The 12,766-nt window shown below is 38.5% G+C and overlaps 1 protein-coding gene across 1 annotated transcript in view; it reads left to right on the top strand.

The window, feature by feature from the left end:
* Positions 1-12,766, top strand: part of LOC124605718 (cyclic GMP-AMP synthase-like) — a 264,748-nt gene that overhangs the window by 130,602 nt on the left and 121,380 nt on the right. The window contains exon 6 of the mRNA XM_047137593.1: positions 10,481-10,639. Within this exon, the coding sequence (XP_046993549.1) occupies positions 10,481-10,639 (159 nt within the window). The remainder of the gene's footprint in view (positions 1-10,480; positions 10,640-12,766) is intronic.

Raw genomic sequence — 12,766 nt, 5'->3', positions numbered from 1 at the left:
AATTACTGGAGTACCACACTCCAGTTGATCTCCCTCTTCCAGGTGTATGGAAATACAGGTTGTTTTATGTGTTTCTTCGAACTGTTAGGAGAACAAGCACACCAGTATCCTCGCTTATGATTGCCACACTGCCGGACTCAGCAATTTGGGAAACAGCTGTTTCCACAATTAATGAATCAGCATCTTCTTCTGCCTGTAGCACTTGAATACCTCCATCCTCAAATTTCCTGATGAGGATAAAAATCAAGGTTCTTGTTGCTCTTATTTGCAAGAAACTTCTTCCGTGCAACTTCAGCATTTGTACCTTCATTGAAAATGGTATCTGATGAAGAACCTGGCATCTTTAAATGAGAAGATCTTTCAGAAGACTTTGTTCTCCTTTGCGAAACATCACTTGGATGGACAAAAATTCAGAAGTTGAACGTCTTCTTTCCCGATTCTTGTTTGTCTCAGACTCTGTAGTGGTGCAGGGAGAGACTGCCATGATTTCTCCCATGGAATGGAAAGTTTTCAACCCATCAATCATGCAGATGTTAAAATCAGCATCATGAGAGATGAGCTGTATGAATACTTCACTACTTATGTTAGATGCTCAGGACTTAGTCCAGGATTCCTCAAACAGCGAAGCTTCCTTCTACAGAGGAGCGAATCCAATTGCACTAGAGCCTTGACAATAAGTCTTGATCTGAATCTTTTGTACATGAATATACTGAGATCAAGCAATAGAGAAGATAGAAATAACCATGGCCTTACTGCAGACATCATTGCATGTGAAAAAGCGACACTTTTTTTCCATTTATCTAGAGTTTAGATTGAATTAAAAAAAAAAAAAAAACCATTGGAATTACTTTCACTTTCAAGTGTATGAATGCTTAATAGTGCCTGAAACTGGAAAACTAGGTGCTTTTGTAAGATGAAATTTCATGCTCTGCCACTCTGATAGCTTGACATTTTTCATTTGGAGGAGCCATTTTTGAGTTACAGGCATTGGAGCCAACTTTCTAGCCAATTTGGTTAAAATGAACAAACTTTGAAAACTGATAATGGCCAAACAGCTCCACTGATTTTGACTTTTAAATAGGTCATTCAACGCAAAATTTAATGTTCTTTCATTTTCATAAGGGTAACATTTTCAGTAGGGTGCGTAGTTTCTGAGTAATAGGCATAAACCTGGAAAAAGTGCCAAAATTTCTTGGTTTTTTGGCCACAAAAAGTTGTCCCTAGGGTTTTGGAGGTCGACAACTTGGATTCAACGTACTCTCAACTATATACATAAGATTAAAAAAATAAAATTTTCTACATCATTTTTATCAAGCAAACGGCCTTTTCTGGGAAGCCGTTACAGGACTACAAGGATAGGTCCGTGATCTGTCACTGTTTTCTCAGCTCTCTGAACTTCTGTATCCAATTTTTCATTAGGATTTGCACCACTGTTGCTGCCTGTTGCTTGGGTATGATGATGATATTCATGTATCTTGAAAAATTGTCTTTAATTAAGAGTACATATTTATTCCATTCCTGTGTTTTGTTGAAAGGATCTAAAACATCATCCAGGCACAATTTAAATGGTGCTAACACTTCAGGTACCCTCTGAAATGGTACTCTTATCCAACATAAGTCTGCTGTGCAATTCCATAAACATTGACCCATGTCTGGCTTCCTGTTCTTACACAAGTATCCCTCTGCCCCTTTCCTTTTAGTTGACTTTCATCCCCCTGACCTACTAAAACATGATCAAATGCCTCCTGTTATGTTCTATTCCTCAGCTTTGCCACACCACTCATGCCAACTTAGTTTCTCCACACAGCAACCCAACCTGTATACAAAACAGTGCTCTTCAGTGAACTACTTACATTCAATATCTGTCTGATGCACTGTCTGCCTTTCTTAAGCTCATTACTTCCTGTCTGTAACACTGCTACTTTCCTACTTAATCCGTGTCCATTACATTCACACTTAATGCACAACCTTAAAATCAAACTCTCTCAATTGTACTCCCCATCATGCTACCTTACTAGATGGTTCTTTCAACTTCACCAAGCATTTCAATACTGCATGATCAAGATTCATTATCACTTGAAACTTTTTCCCATAGAGATAATACTTGAAGTAAGTGATACCATATATAAGGCTCAACATTTCATTATCCATCATGGAATAACTATTTTCTGTTGAGTTGATTTGCCTTAATGCATAGGGTACCAGGTGCTCTATGCCATCTATTTCTTGAAACAACACACAGCCAAGTACATGGTTGGATGCGTAACATGATAGAATGAATTCCTTGTTGAAATTTGGAAATTCTAAGATTGGATTCGAATTCAAAGCTTCTTTCAGTTTGTCAAAAGCATGTTGACAGTCCTCTGACTAAACAAATTTTGAACCTTTCTTTAGGAGTTGCATCAATTGCCTGGCAACATCTACAAATCCTTTTATGAATTTCCTATAATAATTCTTTATTCAAAGAAATGAATGTAGTTCCTTCACTGATGCAGGAACAGAAAATTTGTGCATGGCTTTAATCAACCTCAGGTCTGTCCTAACCCCAGTCTTACTAATTATGTGGCCAAGATATGCCACCTCTTCCAAAACAAAATTACACCTCTCTGTACTCAATGTTAAATTTGTGGCTTTCAGTCTCAGGAATGCTTCTCGTATGCATTGCATGTGCTGGTCCATATCAGTCACAAAGATCATTATATCATCCAGATACACCTTGCATTGACATGGTTTCAGTCCTCTAAGAACTCTGTCCAACAACGTCTGAAATGTCACAGGTGCATTCTTCACTCTAGATGCATACTCCTCAATTGAGAATGTCCCCATGGCAAAGAAAGTGCTGTTCTTTGTGAGTACTCCAGAGCACCTTCTAGCTGATGACAGCTACTCCAAGTACGTCATTGAAAAATACTTGCACTGACCTAATTTGTCTGCAGTTTTCATAATGTTCACCAAAGTGTAGGCATCCATTATAGTCTTGGCATTCAGTTATCAGTAATTACAATAAAACCTATATTTTCGTGATCCATCTGCTGATTTCTTGGGCATAATAACAATTCTGACCTCCCACAGGCTATCACTTTCCTCAATGATCTCATCATTCAGCTACAGATTGATGAATGCCTCCAAAATCAGTTTATAGAAAACCAGAAATTTGTTCCCTGTTGGTATTCGTTGCTGTGTAATATACATTGGTGGCCATGGTCCTTTTGGAGAAAGCAAATTCAAAGTTCCAACAGTAACTCTTCCATTTGTTCCTTGTCACCCCCCCCCCCCCCCCCCTTTTTAGTGTTCACTTTCCCTTATAATACAGTTTCAGTGGCATTTGGTTATTATCTGTGGCTGATATCCCTTGTGTCCCACTCGTCCTCCTCCAGGATATCCACATTAGTGATCTACATCTCCTTTGTTAACCTTAAATCCTTGGCACTAAAATTATCCACAGACACAAGAACAATTTTTTGTCATTTACCTCTTGCATGCATTGAACACTTCTGTTTACTATGCAACCTGCCTGATCCAATATTTCATTTGTTTCCAATGGTTTCACCTCATACAACATCCTTACCTGTAAGTCAGAGTCAACAATAATCGATAGTGATATTCCAGTACCCTTGGTTATACAATTGAGTGAGTCTAACAACGAAATAATCAATGTGAAAATATAAGTAACTCGATCAATAAAAAATCTGCTTGCTAAGCAGTACTACGAGAACACACCTATAAAATGGTAGTACTGTTTGCAAGTTTTTGGGGCAAGTGGCTCCTTCTGGCAGAAGAGGTGAAGGAGAAGGAAGAGGGGTGAAGGAAAAGGACTAATGACATTTAGAAAAATGAACAGATTTCAGAAAAGTTGCCCAGAACCTCAGGTCAGGTGAGACTTATCAGATGAGATGAGAAGGAAAGACTGATTATTGGGTACTGCACCAGATGAGATTTGAAAACCTCAGGTATTGTTTAACAAAAACTCTACCTCATCATCATATTAGGCCATCTTGAAGACAGGTATAAAGCATGTAGCCAATGTCACAGGCAACAATCAAGGCCTCACAATCTGCATGTTGCCTTGTGAGATATGGTGCATGGTAACAAGATGAATCAGGAGCATCACAAAGTCAAGCATCACAAAGTCAGTAACATATGAGTGATAGGTGTTGCCATCTGTATTTTTTGTGATAGTGAAAGCATCATATAATATCTTTAGAAAGATGGCATATGTGACACAAACATTGGAATATGTTTACCAAGTTGAGAAGTGCCTGACTTAGGACCTACAGCACTCATCTCTTCGGAGTTTAATTCCCGTGATGTAGGAGCTGAGGTGTCGATTGTTTCCAAAGTGTTAAGAAACTAGGAATGTTAACCACAGCCTCACAGTATATTTATACACTTAAATGTGTGACAGGTAGCAGAAATGTTTTCTAAAGCAGATTAGGAGCTTTCTCATTAACAGAACCTCATATACTGTAGAGGAAATCTTGAGTAGAAATAATTAGTCATTTAAAGAAAAATACTTGTAAATGGCCAGCATGCAACCATATAAATATTATTTTTTATTTAGTTATAAGTTTTATGTTCAAATGTTCTGGCAGAACGTAAATACTTTTGGATTTAAGGAGGATTGAGTTACTGGTAGACAAACACAAAAGAAAGAAAACTTCCTAGGTTTGGGAGTAAATGTTTTTTTAAGCTAAAGTAAAACACACACACACACACTCACACACACACACTCACACACACACAAACACAAACACACATCTATGCCCCTACCTTCTGCTGGCTGGGCAAGCAGTGCCATGCTGCATTTCAGCAGGTGGACTGTTTGTAGTGGGGATAGTGTTGGATGGGTTGAGCAGGAGACAGAGGTGGGAGTCAGAGGGGGGATTGAGGGTAGATGGCTAACAGCTCAGGGGGAGGTAGTCAGTTTGCTGGCTAGAAGTGCAGGAAGGAGGGGTGGCAGGTAGACAGGGTAGATATGTGATGCACAGGTGTCTGACCTGGTGGGGAGTGGTGTGCACTGAAGGTGATATTGGGAGGTGAACTGGGATTGGGATGAGGTGATAGGGTGGAGAAAGAAGAAACTGTTGGCTGAAGGGTGTGGGCACTGTGAGTTAAGATAGACTGAGCCCAGTATGATACAGGAGATAGGATAATTCTTATCTGCCTAGTTTAGAGAAGCTGGTGGTGGAGGGAAGGATCCAGTGGCTTGGATTGTAAAGCATTCATTGAAATTGAGTATGTTGTGCTCAGCTACATGCTGTGACACTGGGTGGTCAGCTTTATTTTTGGCAACAGTTTGTTGGCAACCATTCATCTTTGTGGACAGCTGGTGGTAGCCATAATGACATAAAAGCTGTGCAGTGTTTGCAGCAGAGTTGGCATATGACATGACTGCTTTAGCAGGTGTCCAAGTGTCTGATGAAGTTAGGTAAGTCTGTGTCAGAATTTTTTGAGTAGGAGGTGGTGGGTGGGTGTATTTGGCAGGTTTTGCACCTTTTTTCTACCTCAAGTATGTGATCTCTATGGCAAGGGGTTGGGAGTAGGAGTAGCATAGAGGTGGACTAGGATGTTGTTTAGGTTAGGATCATGATGGAACACCACTTTAGGAGAGGCAGGAAGAATCTTGGATTTGATGGCCCTCATGCCAAAGCATGAGAGATGATTAAAGTGCTGATGAAGGATATGGTTCAGCTGTTCCAGTCCAGGGTCCAGATTCACCTCCCCTTGTTCAGTGTGTGCTGCTGTTCTCTGGCCCTGACAACTGTGCATCACGCTCTAGTCACCCTATCTGCCACACCCACCACCCCCCTCCCCCCACCAATCCCACTCCCTGCCACCCACCTCTCTCCCCCTGTACCCATCCCACCTGACACTACTTCCACCACAACCAGTCCACATACCAAAATGCAGCATGGCATTATTCAGCCAGCTTCCTCTACGTATGGGCACAGGTGTGTGTGTGTTTTCTGTATTTTACTCTAGCTCATAATAGGAGTACTCCTAAAGCTAACAAGTTTTCTTTCTTTTGTGCTCATATGTTGATGACTCAACATATCTGCTTTTCGGTGAGTGGTCTCCTTTAATCAAAATGGTTCAAATGGCTCTGAGCACTACGGGACTTAACATCTGAGGTCATCAATCCCCTAGAACTTAGAACTACTTAAACCTAACTAACCTAAGGACATCACACACTTCCATGCCCGAGGCAGGATTCGAACCTGCGACCGTAGCAGTCGCGTGGTTCTGCACTGAAGTGCCCAGAACTGCTCAGCCGCTGTGGCTGGCTGTCTCCTTTAATCCAAAAGTGTTCTGGTATTTTTTTTTCTGTTTGCACATTTCACATCATAACATTTATCATGAAATTGATCTATGGGACAAGTAACTATCTAACTAACGAATGCCCTGAGCTGTTCTTGCCTTTGATAAATCTTGGCACCTATGCCGAATCCTGGTTCATCAGTGACTGTCTTGAACTCTGTTTTCTTTTTTTTCTTCTCTCTCTCTTTTTTCAGAATTGCACCAATCTTCACAGGGTTTGGTCTTATACCTTCACTGTTTATAAAGTATTCTAGGAGTTTCAGTTCATCTCTACCAAACCTGGCCTTTTTGCAGATTAAGAACAGTATTTATATCCTTCAATTTTTCCAACAAAGTCTGTTTCATGCCTACTTGCTGCCTCTGTTTGATATGTGGTAAGAAAGCCATTTACACACAAAATGAAACCTATTGTTTCTTTGTCTAATACTTGATCTAGAGCTCTAATGAATTCTGACATTAACATTCTCAACCCAAAAGGTAAAACCCAAAACTCATCACATTCTCCTTCAAATAAGAAGCAATGTTCTGGAATTCAGATGGTAGTGCAATTTTTCAGTACACCACAGCGAGTTTCATGGTGCTGAAGTATTCCACTCTGAAAATTTTAGGCAAAATTTTTCAGTGTACTAGGGCAAATTTGCTTGAATTTTTAAATAGATTCACTGTTCTAGCATGTAACACTACACACATTTCTCCATTGGCTTTTCAAACAGGTACTGTGAGGTCATTGTACGTGCAATTTGAAAGTTTTTGGCATTGATCTCTGCAATGAAACTTATGGGCATTGGGTAAGCATGTCTGTAAAGCTGCTTAGTGTCCTCTGTTATTTTTAATCAACATACGTAATTGTTGACTAGTTCCAGTTTCTGAAAAAAAAAAAATAATTTGCATCTACAGTCCAATTACTTTTTCTGTTGAGTGAATAATCTGCCTGAATTAAAACAAATCTCTTGCTCTTCGTCACCTCATGAATAGTGCCACACACAAATGGTACTATAATTCTTCGCTACTGCAACTTTTACAATTGCAATTTCTAAATGTACGGAAATGCATTTATTACTCATAAGACCAGATACGAGTTATGTTGCTATATAAGAGCACTAGACAGAGAGAGAGAGAGAGAGAGAGAATTCAAAGGTACAGATTTATGTCAAAGTAACACATACCAAAATCAATTGCTAGATCAGTTGTTTCCATACATGCATCTTGCATGACCAATGCTGCTGGCACTGTATTTGTTCTCCAAGACAGGATGGAAGCAGTGAAGCAGGTCAGCAGAAAATTTTTCATGTTGGAAATGTATGTGTTGAAACCACACCATTATATTTTATCTTTGGTATTTTAATTTTTTGCTATTTACTGATTGTTATGAGCTTGTTATATTAATTTAGCTTTAATTACTCTCATTTCCTTGTTTTTTAATGACATGTACTATGTATATCATGTGTGTAATACTAAAAAATCCTGAAAATATAACACTGTAAATAAAATGTTTTTGCACTTGTATCTGTTTTACTCCAAAAACTTTTAAGACACAAAGAGTATAAGTATTTTCAGTGTATTGTAAAAAGTAATACATGGGCAGTACAGTCTCTAACTATACATATGGTTATACATGAACTAACTGACGACTAGAAAAAAAGTGTTGATTCAGTAGTAACTCACATAATTTGTAAATAGTCATTTAGCTTTGGCCATGCTTCAGCAAGTACTTGAACTACTTGTACTCTCAGCCCCTCAATTATAGTCAACCATTCCTCTTTATTTAGACTTTCCACAGTGTTCCTATACCACTTGAAGTGAATGCCAAGATGGTTCCTTCAATAAAGACAGGTCATTTCCAGTGACCAAGACACCAGTGAAATATTAAACTCTAACCTCTCATTTTTTGCAGGGTGTTTGTTCATAAAAGATCATAAGTTGTATGTACAGTTGTGTACTTTAACATGCTGTCAGTCTGTGTATAGTCTTTGTTCTACTGCTGAGAATAGTTGTCTGAGTAAAGCAGTACTTTCTTAATCAGTAAAGAGAACCCTTGCATTTTTAAGTAAATTGTACTGTGTACTACATCACACTGTTATAATGTGTTGTAGTTCAGATGAACCACTAAATTTACAAAATAGCTGGCTTCCATATTCACTGAAAATAGATGGCTTTCTTATTCAATGAAATACCTTTATATACCATTTTAGGATGTGTTCACATTGTAGCATCCCTGTCACAAGAGATAGTACGTTTCAATTTTTTGCATAAAATTTTCAACATTCATTTTACCATGCTGTCGTTCACATAATGTTAGAAGCCTTAGGTCAACTCAGAGCAGAGATAATGGACATCTACTGTAACAGATGTGGGCTAGTAGCGCAAGCAGGTTTTATGCTCCCACTCAATCCATTGTGCGGTTGTGGTTAATCACTAGAACCAGTATTGAGAATGACCCCAGACAGTGGCATAGCAATGCATATATGTGTATACTATCAATATGTCTAACAAAAACCTTGAAATACAATTCTACTTTATAATGTTTACTTGAATCTGTCTTATGTACCTAAACATTGAAATTTGTTACTAACATTATTTAGTAATCGTTACATAATAAACAAACAAGTAGATTTTAGAATATATAATGATATAAGTTCATCTAATTTTGCCAGAAGCAGCATAGAAACTCATAGCTGATGTTAGTTTATTCACTTTGATCACAACAGAAAATAAAATTAGTCACTGCTGGGAACATAGGCACTGAATATTACAAACGTGAATTTATCTTAAGTTTTGAGTACATGAAGCAGATAAACAAATTTGTCATTTGGTAGAAAGCAACATATCAATCCACAATTTTTGTAATGGTATCAATGCTGCTGCACTCTACTGCAGGATACTAGAAAAGTTAGGTCATATATTGAGTGTTTCCAGATGTATTCCGCTTCAGTCTGCAGGACTTGGCAAAAAAATTTGTGCTTGAGACACAAGGGGTATCAGCCACAGACAATCACCAAATGCCACTGAATGACATGGACAGAGTTTAACCATGTGCTGTAGTACCATGCTCTGTTTGTGGACTGACAGAGATTTTTCTGATGGTTCAAATGGTTCTGAGCACTATGCGACTTAACTGCTGAGGTCATCAGTCGCCTAGAACTTAGAACTAATTAAACCTAACTAACCTAAGGACATCACACACATCCATGCCCGAGGCAGGATTCGAACCTGTGACCATAGCGGTCACGCGGTTCCAAACTGAAGCGCTAGAACCGCAAGGCCACACCGGCCGGCTTTTTTCTGATTTTCTTTAGTTACACCTGCTTGATGTATAGTATTACACATAGACTAATCTCTTAGAGGTTTGGTGTATTTTGTTAGCTACATCAGTTTAACAGTTTTTGACCAGGTTTTAATATTATCTGGTCCTGGTGTCTATTTAGTTGTGTAAAGCCTTCCTGGTAACATATCCACAGAATGGGAGAAATGCAGTAAATGCAACAATGTTCTTGTAGTTTGTGTATGTTGCCAATTTTCAGGGAAACACGTTGGAAAATGGGTAAGATTGTACCCTTTCCTATTTATTAATTGTGCTTTTAGATCTACTCCACTTATGTATACATCTACATCTGTACTCTGTGAGTCTCTCTAAAATTCTTGACAGAGGTTTTGTTTGTTGTACCATGTTTAGGCTTCCTTCTGATTTGATTTACAGATGAGTTAATGGGATAATGATTGTTTATATGCTTCTTTCTGTGTGTGTTGCTGTTCATTCTGGCATAACTTCATAGTCTCCAAGAGAGTAATGGTTAGAAGGTTGAATGATTTTTGCAGATTCCATCTTTCAAAACAGTTCTTGAAATTTTCCAAGAAGGGTCTTTGGGACTTTTTGTCCCTTTCTTTGAGTCTCTCCAACTTGAGATTTCTCAGCAGTTAAGTTGTATTCTCTCATTATGTAAGTAGGCCTCTGGTCATTCATGATACCTGTTTTCCAGTGCCCTAACAGTAAACTAAACATGTTTGCAGCAAATGCCTCATAATGAGTACAGTGATATAAACTTGTTGGCTGCTATGTTGGAGAGTCAAACTTATAATTAATATTTGCAGTTCTTATTTTTTTGAGTTGATGTTCCTTTTTATATCCATACTTGAATACAGTATGTTTATTTCTTATTTCTAGTTCAACAGATCAACTTCAGGACCTGCTGTCACTCTAACTGTAACACTTATCAAACACCCTGAACTACGATTATCACTTGATTTCGTTCCTGTTTTTGTATTTGAATACTGGCCAACTGTAGAAAATTTGCGTGAATGGACACCAGAAATGAAAGTAGAGGTAAGTGCTATACTACATTGTATCCTTTGAATGATGCATTTATTTTATTTTGTAAAATGATGCATACAATGACTGAAAATGTGCACAACCAAAATTAGAGAAGTAAAGAATAGTATAGTAAAAAAATTGCCAGTCAAAATGAAACTGTTGTCTTTGGAGCATATCAACCAGACTATTTCTGATTATAAACTTGGTCAAAACTGATTGTGTGTCTTCTGCCAATGCTTTTAAGACAAACTATGAATGGAAACACTGTTTCATGTAAATATTAACATTTTTGTCATAATTATTTCCTGAAACTATGAGGAAATCAAGAAACACATCTGAGGCATTGTATTATTGGTAGGCACACAAACAAAATTCAAAATGCTGCCAAGCTCTAAGGGACTGAAGACTAGGAGGGAGAAGCAGCAGTGGAACACGGGTGAGCTCACACTGGTGCAAACACAGGACGGTTTGTTTGGTGCACAACAAAGTGGAGTTGTGACTTGGGAGTGGAAGATAGAATAGAGGAGAGAAAGTATGGAAAGGAGAATGAAATAATGGGTACGGTAATGGGAGAATGTGGGCGTGGCACAGGAGCTAGCAGAGACTGAGACTAGTTAGATTGTTGTGTGTGCATGTGTGTTGGGGGGGAGCGTAAAGGATGTGTAGTGAGGATGATTCCCATCAACATAATTTAGACAAACTGGTATTGTGGGGGTGACAATCCAGACACCACAGATAATGCTGCATCAACTGAAGTTGAGTATATTGTTCTCAGTAGTGTTTTCTGTTTCTGCATGGTGTATTACATGCACTGAATCACTAATTTCGAAAAAAATATTATTTCATCATGAAAAATTTATCTGATAGCATGATGCTTTCATAAAATTATGTCACATTTTCTATACCACAATCCCAGAAAAATATTTATTTTTGTTAAATCAGATGTGAATATTGTTGTGGCTCTGTCAAGAAAGCCAAATATTGTACAGTGGCTTTAGTCAACAAGGGTCTATTGTGAGAAATGTGTTCTTAGTCAGAGTGAGTGTGTTGAGAAATAAATACATATGACATGAAGAATAAAGATATAGAATGTTAATAACATTTGTTTTATTTAAAAAGCCTTAAGAGTTGTTACATAAAAAATACAGAGACATTTCTTTTCAGCACACCCTTGCAGTTATTCTTGCAATACATGTCCTAGTCAGCTAGATGTATTTCACATTTACAACCTTCAGCACTATCACTTTCATATCATGGAACATAGTCTTCTGTAGTTGTCGATGATAAGAATTCAACATTACAGAAAAAGAAGCCCTTGACTCAACTAGCACCTGGACTTGTTGGCCATCGATGATGTTTGTTAACTGCAACAGGGAGAAGACATGCGCTGTTGGTGCTGTACATTTTAGCTATTTTGATCAAGATAAACTCAAGTTGCAGATTGTGGCTCATGTTGGAACAAATGATGCCTGTCATCTGGGCTCAGAAATCATACTTGGGTCATTACAGCAACTGGCAGAGAAGGTTGAGAAGACCAACCATGCGCATGGAGTTTCAATGAAGATCACAGTTTGTGGCACTGTACCCAGAACTGATTGTGGCCCCTTGTTTCTGAGTCGACTGTAAGAACTTAACTGGAGACAAGTGAGGCTGTGACTTCCTGGACTTGTGCCATAGTGTTGAGAACTGTAGGGTCCCCCTAAATGGGTCAGGTGTGCACTACACATCAGAGGCTGCTACTCAGTTAGCTGACTGTGTATCAGATGCACACAAGGGCTTTTTTGATTAGGTGAATCTTCATCCAATCCAGACAATGACAGCTGTAGGAAACCCAGAAGTATCAGTGTAAGATCGAAAGAAATGCCTCCCACCAGTGGGAGTATTAAAATTATAATGGTAAGCTGCCACAGTATTCACAACAAAGTGCCAGAGTTTGAAGTGCTCATGGAAAGCAGCGAAGCTTACATAATATTAGGTACTGAAAGTTGGTTGAAACCTGAACTTGATAGCAGTGAGACTTCTGGGGATAACTTAAGTATATATTGAAAGTATAGGCAAATGGGAAATGGCGTAGGTGTATTTGTTGCAATAGGCAAGAAACTCAGATCAATTTAGGTAGGAATTGAAGCTCCACATGAG

The sequence above is a fragment of the Schistocerca americana genome, chromosome 3, assembly GCF_021461395.2.
Source record: "Schistocerca americana isolate TAMUIC-IGC-003095 chromosome 3, iqSchAmer2.1, whole genome shotgun sequence".
Lineage (NCBI taxonomy): Eukaryota > Metazoa > Arthropoda > Insecta > Orthoptera > Acrididae > Schistocerca > Schistocerca americana.
This window is presented reverse-complemented; position numbering and strand designations above follow the sequence as displayed.